General features: G+C 57.4%; 1 protein-coding gene across 1 annotated transcript; it reads left to right on the plus strand.

Annotated features, from left to right (window-relative positions):
* The first annotated feature begins 1,503 nt into the window (after nt 1–1,503).
* TRIM8 (tripartite motif containing 8) lies at nt 1,504–15,057 on the plus strand. Its single transcript, XM_037159409.2, has 6 exons — nt 1,504–3,114; nt 11,692–11,787; nt 12,096–12,329; nt 12,865–12,896; nt 13,022–13,137; nt 13,492–15,057. The coding sequence occupies exons 1-6, from the start codon at nt 2,545–2,547 to the stop codon at nt 14,097–14,099; spliced, it is 1,656 nt and encodes a 551-aa protein (XP_037015304.1). The 5' UTR covers nt 1,504–2,544; the 3' UTR covers nt 14,100–15,057.
* Nucleotides 15,058–15,442: the final 385 nt, after the last annotated feature.

The raw sequence follows: 15,442 nt of genomic DNA on the forward strand, positions 1-15,442 counted from the left end.
AAAGAGGCGGGGCCTCAGCTTGGGACCCAATAGCAGCTGCAACCTCCGAAACAGCCCCAACTCAGACATGGAAAAGGGGAGGGGCCGGGCACCACAGCCGCTCGAACAGCACTTCCGGACAAAACGCCCCGCCCCGGCCCCACTCCCCCGTCCATTTATTTCTACAGCGCCGGGTGGGCCGAACCAGCGGGTGCTGATTAAAGGCGCCGCGGTTGTGCCGCCGCTTTCTCCTCGCCTCCCCTCCCCGTCTCCCCGCCCCCTTCCTGAGTAGCGGGACCGGCCGTGAGATAGAAACACCACCCTCCGCCTCTCTCCGCCTTAGCTCAGGAGTCCGGCTCACCGCAGCCCCCTGCCCGCTTGGCTCCCCACCTTGCGGGCCGCACTCTGCTGTGAGGGAACCCATTGTATTCGCCTACCCAGTCGGCAGACTCCGAGGCCTGGCCGTGGTGGGAAGACCCGGGACCCCTGGGCGCCCCTCCAGCCGGTCCCGCGAGGAGGGGCCCCTCCCTTGCCCGCCCTCCTCGCAACAGCGCGGTAGCAGCCAGGGCGCCTTTCCCTCCCCGTGGAGGCGGAGGCCAACTAGCGGGCATCAGGGACGCACCCCTTCCCGAGCCCCAGCGGTGAATCCCCCCCACCGCGCCCCCTTCCTGGGGGAAGGAGAGCCGGAGCGCGAGCGAGCCGGGGCAGGAAAAGGCTGCCGCGGACTGCCCGGCCCGCAGATCATTTTTATTATCGAGATTATTATTAAAAGGGGCGGGGAGCCCACGACGCGGGGGAGGGGGCTAGAGACTCAGCTATTTTTATTAAACAGATTATTCCTAAAATAATAATAATACGCGCAAGATGGCTGAAGGTGGCTGTGATGAGAGTGTTGGGGTTGGGTTTGTTTTTTTTCTTGTCTTTTTTTTTTTTTTTTTTTGATCTGAGGATAAAGCTCTGAGGCGACAGCCGCTGCGGAGACCCTGCCCAGAGTGCCCTCCCCTCAGTTGAGGAGCTGCGGGCGGACAAACGGACCTACCGACGGAGCGACTGGCGCGGGCCCGCCCCGGACGCGTCGCCTGGGCAGCAGCCGGGGGCCGCCGGCGCTCACCTTTCTGCCGACTTCTTCCAATTCTAATCTTTTTTTATTTTTTGGAACGGACCGGGGTGGGTGGAGCAGAGGTGGAGAGAAATCGGGACTTGGCATTTTCTCCCTTCTCTCTCTCCTAATTTGAGGGAGGCCGCCAGCTCTCCCCTTTAAAAAAAGAGAGAGAGCTAGAACGCTGCGGGACCCTCGAAGCCAGCACGCCCGGACCCCCGGCCGCCGCCGCCACCGTGGCCGCAGGAGCCCAAGATGGCTGGGCACTGAGGGAGACACCCCGGCCCGGCTGGCTCGGCCCGGCCCCGCCGCGGCGGGCGGGCTCCGACCGCAGCCCGGACCCTTCCAGGCCAGAGCAGAGGCCGAGAAGAAAAGAAAGTGGGGGGGTGGGGGGAGGCTAGGGTGGCGAAGGGGGAGGGCCGGGCCAGGGGGAGGGGAGGGACGCGAGCCGAGCCTCCTGTTCATTAGCAGTTGAGAAAAATTCCTTTCTAGTTTGATCAATCCTTGTTTTCCTCGGCAGAGCCGAGGCGCCCGCCCAGCGCGGAGACGGAGAGCGGGGTCTTTCTGCGGCGGGGGCGCCGGGCGCCGGGCCTCGGGGGAGCGCTGAAGTAGCTACGAGGAGGTCAGGCCGGAGCACCGCTGGGGCTTCTCCTCCCTCCCTCTCTGGTTGGGTTTTTTTTTTTTTTTCCACTTCTCTCCCTCCCCCTTCCGTTTCTATTTGTGAAGGGAGGAGGAAGGCAGAGGCGGGTTGGTGTCTCTGGCCGGGGACTGGAATTTCATCTGAATGACTGCCCCTGCGCGCACACAGCGCCCCGGAGTCGGCCAGCCTGCGCCCAGCAGCCCGCACCCGCAGACGGCCGGCAAACCCGGGGGCGCCCACGCCACCGCCCCGGGACCGCCGGCTCGCCTAGCCCGCCGGGTCCGGATCTAGCAGCCACCGGTGCGGCAGCACTTGTTTCCCCGGCCCTCGGGCCCTGGTCAAGGCAAGGGAGACGCGGCGCCGGCGAGCCAGGAGGGAGCCACCATTGCCGCCGCCGTCGTCGCTAGAGGAAGTGTGCGGCTCCCGGGCTCTGCCCGCCGTGGGGCGTGCCCCAATGTCAGCCGCGGGGCCGAGCGCAGGCCGCGGGCTGTTTCTGCCCTAGCCGCGCTGACGGGTAGGCGGCCTCTTATATGGAATTTGGACTCCGGCGCTCCCCTCCAGGGCTGGTGCCCCGGCTGCGGCCCTGGCGCAGTCCGCCACCTCCCGCTAGGCGCTCGGGAGGAGGAGACGCAACCGGCTGCGCGCGCGGTGTGAGGACCGAGGCTCCCTCTGCGGGGCGGGCGCGCGGAAGGCGCTGGTGACTGAGCGACTGTCGGGGCCTCCTGGGGCCGGAGCTCGGGGCTCCGTGGGCCTAGAGCGGTACCAGCCGGACCCCCAGGGCTGGGGAGTTGGGAAGGCCTGCCCGAGCCCCCTGCCCGCAGTCGCTATGGCAGATAATTGGAAGAACTGCTTCGAGGAGGAACTCATCTGTCCCATCTGCCTGCATGTGTTCGTGGAGCCTGTGCAATTGCCGTGCAAACACAACTTCTGTCGGGGATGCATCGGCGAGGCTTGGGCCAAGGACAGCGGCCTGGTGCGCTGTCCGGAGTGCAACCAGGCCTACAACCAAAAGCCGGGCCTGGAAAAGAATCTGAAGCTCACCAACATCGTGGAGAAGTTCAACGCACTGCACGTGGAGAAGCCGCCCACGGCGTTGCACTGCGTGTTCTGCCGCCGCGGCCCTCCGCTACCGGCACAGAAGGTCTGCCTGCGCTGCGAGGCTCCCTGCTGCCAGTCCCACGTGCAGACGCACCTGCAGCAGCCCTCTACCGCCCGCGGGCACCTCCTGGTGGAGGCGGACGACGTGCGGGCCTGGAGCTGCCCGCAGCACAACGCCTACCGCCTCTACCACTGCGAGGCCGAGCAGGTGGCCGTGTGCCAGTACTGCTGCTACTACAGCGGTGCGCATCAGGGACACTCGGTGTGCGACGTGGAGATCCGGAGGAATGAGATCCGGGCAAGTACCCTACACACACACTCACACACTCCCTACCGTCCGGGGAGCTCCCATCTGCACAGGCTGACTCTTGTGACATCATGCCAGAAGCCCCCTTCCAAACTAGTACTCTGAAAGTTTGGGTTCAAGGTTCTGGGAAGAAGGCCCCCCCCCCCATGGCTACTTAATATGTTCCTGCACCTGTGCTCCTAGAGCCCATCTTGTGAGTTATTTATAGAACTGAGGTGTGGGGCTGTCAAGGGTAGAGTTTGGGTGTTGCTTTTCCGTTTTTCACACAGCTCCCTCCCCCAGCCTTGTTTCTGTGGGCCCTGGGGAAGTCACCAAGGCGGTGACCCAGGTTTTGCTTCTCCAGCTGCTGTTTATGTAATGAGTGTCCTGGTGCCGCTGCTGTGCCTGACATGATCCATGATGTTGGCATACCAATGAGGAAGTAAACAAAAGCAGCCATGTTAGTTTCTAGCCCTACTGGAAACACATTGCAGGGTGAAAGGGAGCTTCCCTGGAGGAGAGCAGAACTCCGGGTATCTATGTGGACGTGGCCCGGACAGCTAGCGGTGCCACGGGACAGTGTCTGGACCATTTGGATTATTCCGGGTAGCCTGCTGTCCGTGTGTGAGAATCACCTCCCTCTGTGCGCCTGTCTGTGTTGCATGCGCCTGCATGAACAAACCTTAAAGTATGTGTCTCCTCTTCCTCATCCTGAGCCCTTTGCTCCCAGCTCAGCCCTCCATCACAGCCCTCCCACATTTGGGGAGGGGAAGTGGAAGACGGAAAAAGAATCCTGTGGGTTTAAGGTTGAGCCGCCTCACAATCTGGTTTCAGGCAGCTGGCTCCCCTGGGCTGCCGGCTGAGTGATTACGGAACCACATCCCCTCCCATTGTATACACCCTGCAGCAGCGGCCAATGTCAAAACCGCCTTCCCCCTCAGGCCCCTGGGCCGGGCTTTGGAGCCGGACTGAGGCAATACTTCCGTCCCCTTCCTCTGAGTGGGGCTCCTCCTAGGTCCCTCCCTGGTCCCCTGGCTTTCAGAGTTGAGTCATAGTAGGAGGAAGGGGGTTGGCCTGAGACTGTCTGAGCCTTTTCTGGAGCCTAAGCTTGGGGCCTGGGGCAGAGGCTGGGCTCTGGGAGGACTGGGAGTGTTTCTGGGTGGGGGCCCCTGGAGGCTAGTCGAGGACAGCGAGGAGCTTGGGTATGAGGAAGCAGCTAGCAAGGGCCGGTTGCAGACAAGGGCTATTTCCTTTGGAGGGACCAGTCTGAATGAGTCACTGTTTAGCAATTAAAAAACGTACACAGACAACTAACAAAAGGCAGGAGGGCTGCCACTGGCTGAGGGCAAAGACAACAAATAAAATTTGCTGTATAATTAGTTTCCAATTCAGTGGACTAGCTCTGGGTTTTTGTGCCAGGACAAGGCCTCTGGTTTCTTAAAGGAAGTGTGTGGGGTAAGGGGGTGGAGAGAGGAGCCATTTCCCCCTCCTTCCCCACTAGGGTTAGAAAAGGTAGAAGCCTAGGGAAAGCACAGGAGCCAGAGGGCAGGCAGAGCTCAGACTTTCCCCAGCATTGGGAAGCTGCTGCTATTAATAAAGATGGAAGGGCTTGGGGGAGGAGGCTGGGAAAAGGCAGAGGCAGGAGAAAGGGGGCTGTCCAGTTCTCAGTCCTGGGATTGGCAGAGGAAAGTGAGAGGAGGGGAAGGGCTAAGACAGGACTGAAGGAACAGGACAGGGTGCTGAGTGCATGTGTGCTCCCACCCACAGTTGACTCAGCTGTGTCTGAGTGCTAGGGGTGTCTTTGATTTGGGTAGGGGAGAAAGCGTAATGGTGCCTAACTCAGTAACAGGAAGGATCTTTCGGTGTGTGTCTGTGTTTACTAGTGTCTTTGAGACTGTCTGCCGTGCCCTCAAATGCACCTGTCTCCTGGTTGTGTAGTTGGGGTGAGGGAGGGATGGCACGTGCATGCAGAGTGTGCCTGGGGTTCCCACCAGCAGGTCTCCGGTCCACAGCTCACAGGAGGAACTGGATGGAAGCAGACCCTGAACTTTGTCAGCAGCTGTGTGTGCGTTTGTGTCTTCATTCTCGTTCCTGGTGTGGGCAGGCTCAGAAGTGGTGGGTGGAATCAGGGCCAGATGTGCAATTGTTTGCTTAGCATCTATGCCCCCTAGCCTGAGTCTCATCCCCCTCCAGCCCTCGTGATTCTCTCTGCTGCCCAGGGTACTAGAGTTGGAAACCCTTCAATCGCCCAGCACCACTTGGTATGAGTTGAACCTATTGAATGTGGAGGAAGGGGACCCTACCCAGGGGGAGGAGGTGAGCTTTGGGGAACCCGAATAGAAGAACCCATTTCACTCTCCATCTTGTCTGGGCCCTCCTCGGGAGGGACCTTTCCCTGGGCTTCTTTTCCCTTGGGGATCAGTCCCAAAGGACTTCTGCTGGTACTGTGGGTGAAGGCAACAATTCTCCTGGATATAGAAGCCAAAGCATGGAGGCCTGGCACATGCCTTGAAATGTAGCTCTGCTTCTTGTGCTTCCTCTTCTGTCCTCCTGGGAGAGGGGAGGGGGCAGCTGCTGAAATGCCCTTTTGGCTAGAAATAGAAAACCCCGATCAACCTCTCCCTGGGGGCCCCAACCCTGAGTGAATGGCCCAGTGGCCTGGAGCAGAGGCCCAGAAGGAAGGCAAGCAGGGCCCACAGGGTGGTGGGGGCAGTGAGCAGGGGGTCCCAGAGTCAGGCCTGTGAAGTCTGTGGTCCCACCGTGCCCTTGGGAAGCCAGTATGTAGGTCACATTGTCCCGAGGCCTGGATGCCCCGTGCGTGGGCCCCAGAGACCATTCTCTGGGCTGTGTCTAGACTAAATATGTTCTCTCCGTGGGGCTACAGGAGAATAAAAGCTTAAGATTAGGACATTTAGGTGGACTTGTGCCTGGCAGCCCCAGGTGTTAAACCCTCTTCCAGTCCCCTGCCAGGGTTCAGGGTTTCATCTGAGCAACAGGAGGTCTGTGAGCTGGGAGGGCCCCTATCAGGACCCACCTCAACCTGAAAAGATGACTCAAGATAAGGCCAAACTTTGTGTGTGAGGGGATAGGCAGGGGGGTGTGTGTGTTTTCAGGTCATAGTTCATCCTTCTTTGTCATCTGTAGGACCCCAGATCAAGGCTGGAATGGGGAATGGTCTTTTCGTTCTTGGAGGTTCAGAGTTCAGATGTTCTTTTCAGAGGAGATCCCACTGCTTGGGCCAGTTTGTGGTTCACAGCTGCCGGGGTAATGTTATCCGCTGCTCACATTGCCCTTGGCTACAGGGGTCATCGCGCAGGACCCCAGAGGGGATCCCAGGTCTCCACTCCGAGTGTCTGTATCATGTGGTCTGTAGGAGTGAGGTTTGCCCATGGCTACCTTGTCCCCCGCCATACTCCTGAGGCAGGGTGGGAGCTGGGGTGGGGAAGCTGTGTGTTCGAGATGTGAGTGTCATGTAAGTGCCACTTCCTTGACCATCCTGAGCCGGAGCAGAAGGGGACCGGCTTGGCCTGCCTCCCTGGGCCCAGGCAGAGGCCCACCCCTACCCCAGGATATTGCTGATGCAGCCGGGGGCCTCTCATGCAAGAATATTGATCCCTCTGCCTCCTGCAACCCTGGGGAGTGGTGTGTTCATGTCAGTCTGCAGGTGTGTGTGGCCGGCCTGTCTGGTCGCATATCTCACATATGGTGAATTTTTTGTACCTCACGTGTGTCTCTCCAAGAAGGTACAATGTGACTGATTGAATTATGTAGTTGTTTCTGTGTGTGTTTGTGAGAGAGCAAGCATGCTGCACACCTGTAAGGCGAAGCTGAACATGTGTGCATGTATGACTGTCAGCGTGACCGCCTGCTCAGGCTGTGGCTGGTGCTTGTAAATCTTGGGCAACTTTTCTCACCTGGTAGTGTAGGAATTAGGGAGGGAAGGGGAAGATGGGATTCACCTTAGGGTGAGCTTGTTGCCTGTGGCAGTATTGGAGGTGGCCACCTTGGGTAGACCCTGCAGTGCTGAATTGGGGCAGTCTGGGTGGGCACAGGGAGGTGAGCCCGGCTTGGACCCTGACACTGGACTGAGCAGGCAGGCCTGGCTGGCCTCACCCCTGGCTCTGGGAAAGCCTTCCTTCCCGCCTGGCCTGGCATTCAAACCCAGACAAAGGGGGGCTTTCTCTCTCTCGCCTCTTTGTTCTGCTGCCCCAGAGCGCTGCTCTCTGCATGGCAAAAGCTAATTTGACTCTGCAGCTGGGAAGCCCTCTCTGGGGTCCACTGGGGCTCGCCTCCCAGGTGCTGCATCTCTCCTTGCCCTGGCACCTGTCCTGGCACTTCTCTCTGGATCTGTGGTTACCCCAGGCTGGAGGTTCACCAGGTAGCCCAAGGCAGGAGCTGAGGCACAGAAAGGGGCATCTAGGGTAGGCAATGTGGCCCTGGGACAAGGGGACAGTGCTGTGGCCCAGAGAAGGTAACACATTTCTGGGAGGAGGTCTTGAGTGGGGGTGGGTTTGGTAGCTCTGAAGCAGGGGTTTGCAGCCAGAGCTGGAGCTGGCCTGAGAGTTGTCTGGGCAGGGGTCTGGATAGCTGAGCTCCCTCTTCCTGCCCCCACCCTCCCACCACAGCCTGCAGCACCCAGCCCTGGCCTTGTCTGAAAACCTCAGGCCTGCCTCTGGCCCAGCTCCTGGGGCCCTGTTCCCTCCTGACCTTGCTTCTCTACAAGGTTGACTTGTGGGTTTTATTATTATTTATTAACTTTTATACAGGCTAGAGTCCCCATGGCCTCACCTGTCTGCCCAGTCCAGTCTGGTGCCAAAATGCCAGCTGGGCCTGGCCAGTCAGGCTCTAGAGGGATATGAGGCTTTCCCAGGACAGGAATGTAAGGGGCTTACAACTGATTGCCCCCTCTCCAGGTTGGGAGGGGCATCAGAGGGAGCAGCTCGAGGCATAGTCTAGAACACTGGGTGACAGGAATGAGGAGCGGGATGTCCTGGGGCCTTGGAGAAATGGGAATGGAGTGCCCTCAAGCCTTCTTGCAGCTTTTGCCCTTGCACACCTAAGAGGCAGGAAGAGGAGTGAGCAGGTCCTGTCTGGCCCAGGGCTGCGGAGTGGGGAGGGGCCTCACATCGCTCCTCCTCCTGCTGGAGGCCTGGTCCCTCCAGTGCGTCTGTCTAGTCTGGACCAAGGTTCCTGCTTCACTCTGCTCCCGCTGCTCCTGCACACTTGAGGTATATCACAGTCCAAGTGACTTTGGGCTGGGAACAGTTTGTGAAGTCCCCCCACGGAGCAGTGAGAGCCCTTGCTCTGACTCAAGGCAGGAAATCTGGTCCTATCTCAGCTGTGGGTGCTTCTCAGGTGGAAAATCGGGCCTCAGCTCTCAGCAACTGCCCCCAGGTTTGGGATGTGGAAAGGGGTCCAGCCCTTGCTTCCTCTGCTCCCCATCTTTCAGCTTCTCAGCAACATGGTGCAGTCATTTGGGGTGACTGAGATGAGGGGTAATGAAGGGGCAGCACAGGAATATTTCCTTCCGTCCCCCCAATTTTCTAGTTCCTGAGGAGGAAGTGGTCCTCCCAACCCCCAGTTTCCCCCAGGTGTTATCTGTGGCCGGATTAAGATCACCTGGCCCCAGGGAAGGCCATGCCTGCCTGAGTGAGCTGGCCGGTGTGGCCCCCTCCCCTCTGTGGCAGAGACAGGAGCCCAAGGGCCTCTGAGCTGGGAGAGGGGACTAGAAAGCCCAGCCACACTGGGCTCCTACCTCAGAGGGCTCTGGGGAGCCAGGAACCAGGACCTGGGACCGCTGAAGCTAAGGCAAGATGCTGCAGGGTCCTAGCGTAGAAGTGCTACTGGGAAAGACCCTGAGAAAGGCCTAGAAGAGGTAAGGGGCTGAGCCACCCCCGCCCCTAACCCAGGACTGGTCAAGAGGTGCCTCCCTTGGCTCTGCCACGAGGGGTCAGCCATGGACCCCCTAAGGGGTTTCAGGGTGTGGGGGAGGGGCCTCCCACCGGTCTGGAGGGTTGGAATAGAGCAGCCCTGTTCCTATCCCCTGAGGGAAACTGGGCTGGGAAGCCACCCGGGCTGCTCTTTCCTGGGCCTCCACCCCAGGTGCACCCCTCATCTGATACTGGTGGTTTTGAGCAGGGAGTCCATGATGCACAGATTTGGTGGGGTGTGTGGGACCTGAGCTTTCAGATATCTGGGTCATTGGGAAGGCAAGGGTGGCCTGGAGTCTAAGATGCGCTGTCGGGTGGAGGGCGGTCCTCTTGAGTGTGGGTGTAAGGCAGCCAGCAGGCAAAAATCTGAGGGACAGCTGTTAGAGGGGCGGTAAAAAGGCATAACATTCCTGAAAGAGGGTGTCCTGGCCACCTGGCTTTCCCACTAGGCTTCCCTCAACTGACTGGGGCCTTCCAGAGGTCCAGCCTTCACCAGGCAGGGCGGTGAAGGTACATGTGCAGCTGTGTAGGACAGTGTGCATGAGCTGTTCTCCAGGCAGTGCGTGCAGTTGTATGCGTGTGTCTGGGCAATACTGTGAGGTGCTGCCTGCCCTCTTCACACAACCACGGTGGTTTCACAGGCCGTGAGGGTCCCTGATTACCTAACTCTATTCCTGCCTTCCACCCAGAGGCGGTTCTCAATAGGTGCGACCCTCAGGTTCCAACAGATCCCTGTGCATGTTGGACTGGGGCGGGAGTCTCCTGGGGCTGGTTCTTTGTGGTCCTACCCTGCGTCACTGAAAGGTCAAGTGGTTGGGGGAGGCTGCCCCAGGCTTCCCCAGCTTAGCTGAGAGCCTCACCGCCACCTCCTCCGTTCCTCAGGGTCCTCGTTTTTTGTTTAGCCACCAACTCAAAAGGGGGCCACTGAATTCCTCACTGGCCTTGTCTTCCTCACATGTGAAAGGGGGTGGGAATAAGAAAGGGGTTGGCAACAGCTTGGGAAGTCAGCTGTGTGGGTGTGGGTGGGAGTGGGAGTCATGGGGTCAAACTTGAGAGTCACTCTGACGCCCACGCAGAGGAAGAAAAAGAATGGTTCCTTGTTGAGTGGACACTCACTGTGAGCTAGGCTCTGTGCAATTTGCTTTGCAAACCTTATTTTATGTGTAAAACCCATGGGTTTTTTCAGTAAACATGTTATATATATGTAGGTCATTTGTGTGGCCCAGCACCCTATAGAAAGAGAGGAAGAGAGAGAGAGAGAAAAACACATTGATTTGTTGTTCCACTTATTTATGCACTCATCAGTTGATTATTCTTTGTGCACCCTGACTGGGAATCGAACCTGCAACCTTGATGTATCAGGACGACACTCAAACCAACTGAACTACCTGACCAGGGCGCAAAGCCCTATTTTGAAGACGCCTTGAGTTTTATAAGGCGATCAAACCATGGTTTGTGAACTAAAATACAGAATAGTGTATTCTGTAGATCTTTCTGGGATAATGGCGTGTTAGTCACCTGTACTAGTGGCTACTGCCCTGGACAGCACAGTTACAGAGAGGGCAGACTGACATCCCCACCGCATGACCTGTACAAAAACTCTAAGCAGGGGCCATGGAAAGTCTCCTAGAAGGGTGGGGCCTTAAGTTGAGCCTTGAAAGATAGACAAGGAGAGGGAAGAGGCACTGTGGGCTGTAGAAAACCCTCAGCAGGGAGTACGAATGTGCACAGAACATTGGGGACAGGACACTACCAGGTAGTAAAAGCACCTCCATTACCGCACTAACATTTGGGAGGAGGGAGTCTGTGAGGGTTCTTGAGCAGCGGCAAGACCCTGTTTGAAAGGGTATGTCTGCTGAGGGGGAGTGACAGAATGGAGGGAGCAGCTGGGACGGGCAGGGCTGGGAGCAAAAGCGTTGTGGAGATAAGAGATTAGGGGCTGAGATGAGCAGCTTGGTCCAGCACCTTTCAGGAGACTGGCCTCAGGTTTTAGGACAGCCAGGGTCTCCTTTCTACCAGGCTCCAACTCGGGGGCTGAGGGAGCTAGCAAGGACTGCTGAGGCCCAGCTCAAGGCATCAAGAGCAAGGGTGTTGGACCCTGCATTTTAGGGCACTCGTCTCTCAGACAGAGCTCCCCAGAGAGAGGCGGCATGACTTGGGTAAGAACAGGGCCTACCACCAGATCACCGAGGTTTGCATCCCAGTTCTCCCACTTACTAGCTATGTACTTCGGGTGAATTACTTAACCTCTATGGTTCCTCTTCCCTAAAATGAGGATAATAGTACTTCTCTCATAGCATTACTGGGGCAATTAGATTCATCTGAGGTGGAGGGCAGGTGGGGGCGGGGAGCAGATTGCTTAGAACAGAGGCTGGCCTGACCCTGCCCTCAGAAAGCTCATGGTTTAGATATGTGTGAGAAGCTATTCCAGGCTTCGGTTCCTGAGAACAGGCTGGCTGGACAGCTGTTATCAGCCAGGCCTCCAGGATTGCATGAGGGCCAGCAGGGGTTGGATGGCAGAAATTTTAGGTCACCTGGGTCAAAAGATCTATAGGATGAGTCTGTTCTGTAAAGGGAAGGTTGGTACTCACTCACCCTTGGTGAGGGAGGGGTAAAGCGGCAGCCCCCTCTGATGCCCCTGCCTCCACTGTCCCTGCAGAAGATGCTGATGAAACAGCAGGACCGGCTGGAGGAGCGAGAGCAGGACATTGAGGACCAGCTGTACAAACTTGAGTCAGACAAGCGCCTGGTAGAGGTAGCTAAGCCCAAGTTCATGGTGTAGGGTGGGGGCGGCTTGGATGCAGGACCCGGGGCTAGTTCCTTACTTGGTCTAGGATCTGTGCCAGAACCCCTCGGTCAGTCTCAGTGAACTGTTAGTGGACGAGCCCTACTGATACCAGGGATATCTGGCACAGAGTCCTGTGCTACCAGCAGGTCATACCTTGCCCTTGGGAAGCCTGGGAAGCCTGGGGCTTTGGGGTCCCAGACTTTGCCATCAGGGTGTGAGATAGGAGGCAGTGGCAGCCAGAGGTCTTGACAACCACTCTTGCCGCACACCTGCAGGAGAAGGTGAGCCAGCTGAAGGAAGAAGTGCGGCTGCAGTATGAGAAGCTGCACCAGCTGCTGGATGAGGACCTGGGGCAGACGGTGGAGGTTCTGGACAAAGCCCAGGCCAAGTTCTGCAGTGAGAATGCAGCGCAGGCGCTGCACCTCGGGGAGCGCATGCAGGAGGCCAAGAAGCTGCTGGGCTCCCTGCAGCTGCTCTTCGACAAGACGGAGGATGTCAGCTTCATGAAGGTGGGCTGGGCCCAGGAGCAGCCGGTGGGGCCCAGGGCATTCCTAAATTGGAGTCTGCAATTCTCTGCTCGGTCTTTATTTATCTTGCTTAGTACAAAAATTCAAACATTTTGCTACAGAAACATTGTGTATTGGATTATGGTGCCGACTGGGGGTGCTATGTAATATATGCTACAGGCACCATATTTCCCTTCTGAAATTCATATAATTCCACATTTCGCAACACAGCTGGCCCCAAAGATTTTGAATAGAGGATTGAGTGCCAGCAGAACCTTCCTTCTAGGTTAGTTGCGTGGAGAAAATGATGGATGTATAAAAAGCACTTGCAGTATTCTGTCCCATAGTAAGTTCAATAAATGTCAGCTGTTCTTCTAAAAATGTAGACACCTTCACCAAAACCTCCCCCACCGCCCAGCCACGCTGTAGCCAGAATCAGAAGGTCAGCCCTGCCTGGTGAGAGGGAAGCAGGGCAGCTTTTGTCGTCCCTTCTCCCGTGTTGCCTCTTCCACTGACTAAACCTTTTCTCTCTCCCTAGAACACCAAGTCTGTGAAAATCCTAATGGACAGGTGAGCAGATGGTCACTGGCCCTCAGGGGAACACATCCTGGGGGGGGGGAGCCAGGCCCAGGGGTAGTAGGGCGGGCTCACTGGTGATACCTCCTCACAGCAGATGCCCCATCCACTGCCCCCAGGACCCAGACCTGCACCGGCAGCAGCCTTTCTCCCCCTAAGATCGGCCACCTGAACTCCAAGCTCTTCCTGAATGAGGTGGCCAAGAAGGAGAAGCAGCTTCGGAAGATGCTAGAAGGTGAGGGCGGGGCCCTCCATGGAAGGGGGAGAGCCCTTAGGGCCGGGGTACGTACCAGAGCCTTCCCTGTGAGAGGCAGCGTGGCCTAGTCAGGTAGACTTTTCTTCGTGTCCTCGCTTGGCTACTTCTAGCTGTGGGACTTTGGGCAAGCCTACCCCTCCCTGAGCTTCAGTTTCTTCAGCTGTAAAATGGGAATAATAATAGTAACTACCGCTAATGGAGCAGCGACACCGACCCAAATCAGGCATGATGCAGTGTGCTTGGTCCTGCAGATGAAAAAGGTCCTCACGGGAAGGGAGGCCCGGGTTGTTTTGGATGTGAACTTCAGTGGCTTTTGTCCCAAACTCTCCACAGGCCCCTTCAGCACACCGGTGCCCTTCCTGCAAAGCGTCCCCCTGTACCCTTGTGGCGTGAGCAGCTCTGGGGCGGAGAAGCGCAAGCACTCAATGGCCTTCCCCGAGGCCAGTTTCCTAGAGACGTCGTCGGGCCCTGTGGGCAGCCAGTATGGGGCAGCGGGCACAGCCAGCGGCGAGGGCCAGTCAGGGCAGCCCCTGGGGCCCTGCAGCTCCACGCAGCACTTGGTGGCCCTGCCCGCTGGCGCCCAGCCAGTGCACTCAAGTCCTGTGTTTCCCCCATCACAGTATCCCAATGGCTCCGCCGCCCAGCAGCCCATGCTCCCCCAGTACGGTGGCCGCAAGATTCTCGTCTGTTCTGTGGACAACTGTTACTGTTCTTCCGTGGCCAACCATGGCGGCCACCAGCCCTACCCCCGCTCCGGCCATTTCCCCTGGACAGTGCCCTCACAGGAGTACTCACACCCGCTCCCACCCGCACCCTCCGTCCCCCAGTCCCTTCCTGGCCTGGCGGTTAGAGACTGGCTCGATGCCTCCCAGCAGCCTGGCCACCAGGATTTCTACAGGGTGTATGGGCAGCCGTCCACCAAACACTACGTGACGAGCTAACGCCACGCAGGCGGCGGGGCGCTGGGGAATCTTCCCCCCCAGCCCCCAGTGGCTCGGGAATTATGCATCCAGAGACCTGCCCTTCTACCTTCCTGTCCACCCTCCCTCCCTTCTTCATTTCCCCAAGTCTTGTCCTTTTGGATTTTGTTTTGTTTGAGCTTTGTTTTTTGATTTTTTTTTTTTTAATTATGAATCTCCTGGACGCGGAGGTGACATGGGAGCTGGCCTGGGCCAGGGCCGCAGGTGGCCCTGGAGTTGGGAAAGCGTGTACCTCAAGGCGCTGAGCTCTCTGTCTCTCCTTTTCCCTTCCACTTCTTCCCACCTCCATGGCTAGCAGGAGCGCAGCTTTCCCTGCAGCCTGGGGGGGTGGGGCCGCACCCTGCTTGCCCAGCCCTGGAGGAAAGGGCCAGTGCCCGGCGGCCTGCTTCTCTGCTCCTGTTTTTCTTTTGGGCAGTTTGATCACTGACTGAGTAAGGAATGACCTGTAGATTGTGGGGCTTTTGTTTTTTAATTTTTTTAAAAACAAAGAATGATTTCTCCTGCTTCCTTCTTCTCACCATCCTCCCAGATGGAGTTCAAAGGCCACTTCTCACACAGCTTTTGGCGCCTTCAGCCTCAGAGTGGAATCTTACAGGCAGGAACCCCGTGTCCAGGAAAGGGAAAAAGGAACTTTGCCAACGATAGTGACCACAGCAAAAGCAAATAATAATAATATTAATAATAATAAATAAAAGAAATAATTACATAAAAAATAGCACAGCCCTTGTTGAGGTCAGTGGGGGAGGAGGGGCTGCCCTGAGTTGGGTCCTTGCCTGGGTTTTGACACAGCAACTTCCTGTAGTGAGCACTTTGTATGAATTGTGGACTTATGTTCTCAAGGCGCAGGTATTTATTCTGTAATCTGTCTAGAGCACACAGGGAAATCCGACCTTCTAATAAACATAATGGCGCAGTCCCACTCCCTGCCTCGCCTCCTAACCCCCGACTCCCTTAGTCCAGGGCTCAGGCATTTGTGTGGGGCAGGCCCTCCAGGAATGGAGGCCCCTGCCCTCCTTGCCTGATTCTCTCCTGGGTCTAGCCTGTTCTGAGCCTGTGAGTGTCAACCCATAAGGCACTAACTATATCTACTCTTGGCCTTGGGTTCATTTGGGAAATATTTGCTGATGGTCTCCCAGGCCCACCTCCCTGCTTCCTGGGCCCCAGCATCTCTGAGGTTCTGTTAACATGCTCTTAGCTCAGTCATACAAAAGGAAAAATATAAGTCAAAGAGTACTTCCTTCGGTCCACAAGTATTTATTGAGCCACGTGTACTGCATGGGAGCAAAGCAAGACCCTCTCTTGAA

The sequence above is a fragment of the Artibeus jamaicensis genome, unplaced genomic scaffold, assembly GCF_021234435.1.
Source record: "Artibeus jamaicensis isolate MK-2021 breed Jamaican fruit bat unplaced genomic scaffold, CSHL_Jam_final contig_490, whole genome shotgun sequence".
Classification (NCBI taxonomy): Eukaryota; Metazoa; Chordata; class Mammalia; order Chiroptera; family Phyllostomidae; genus Artibeus; species Artibeus jamaicensis.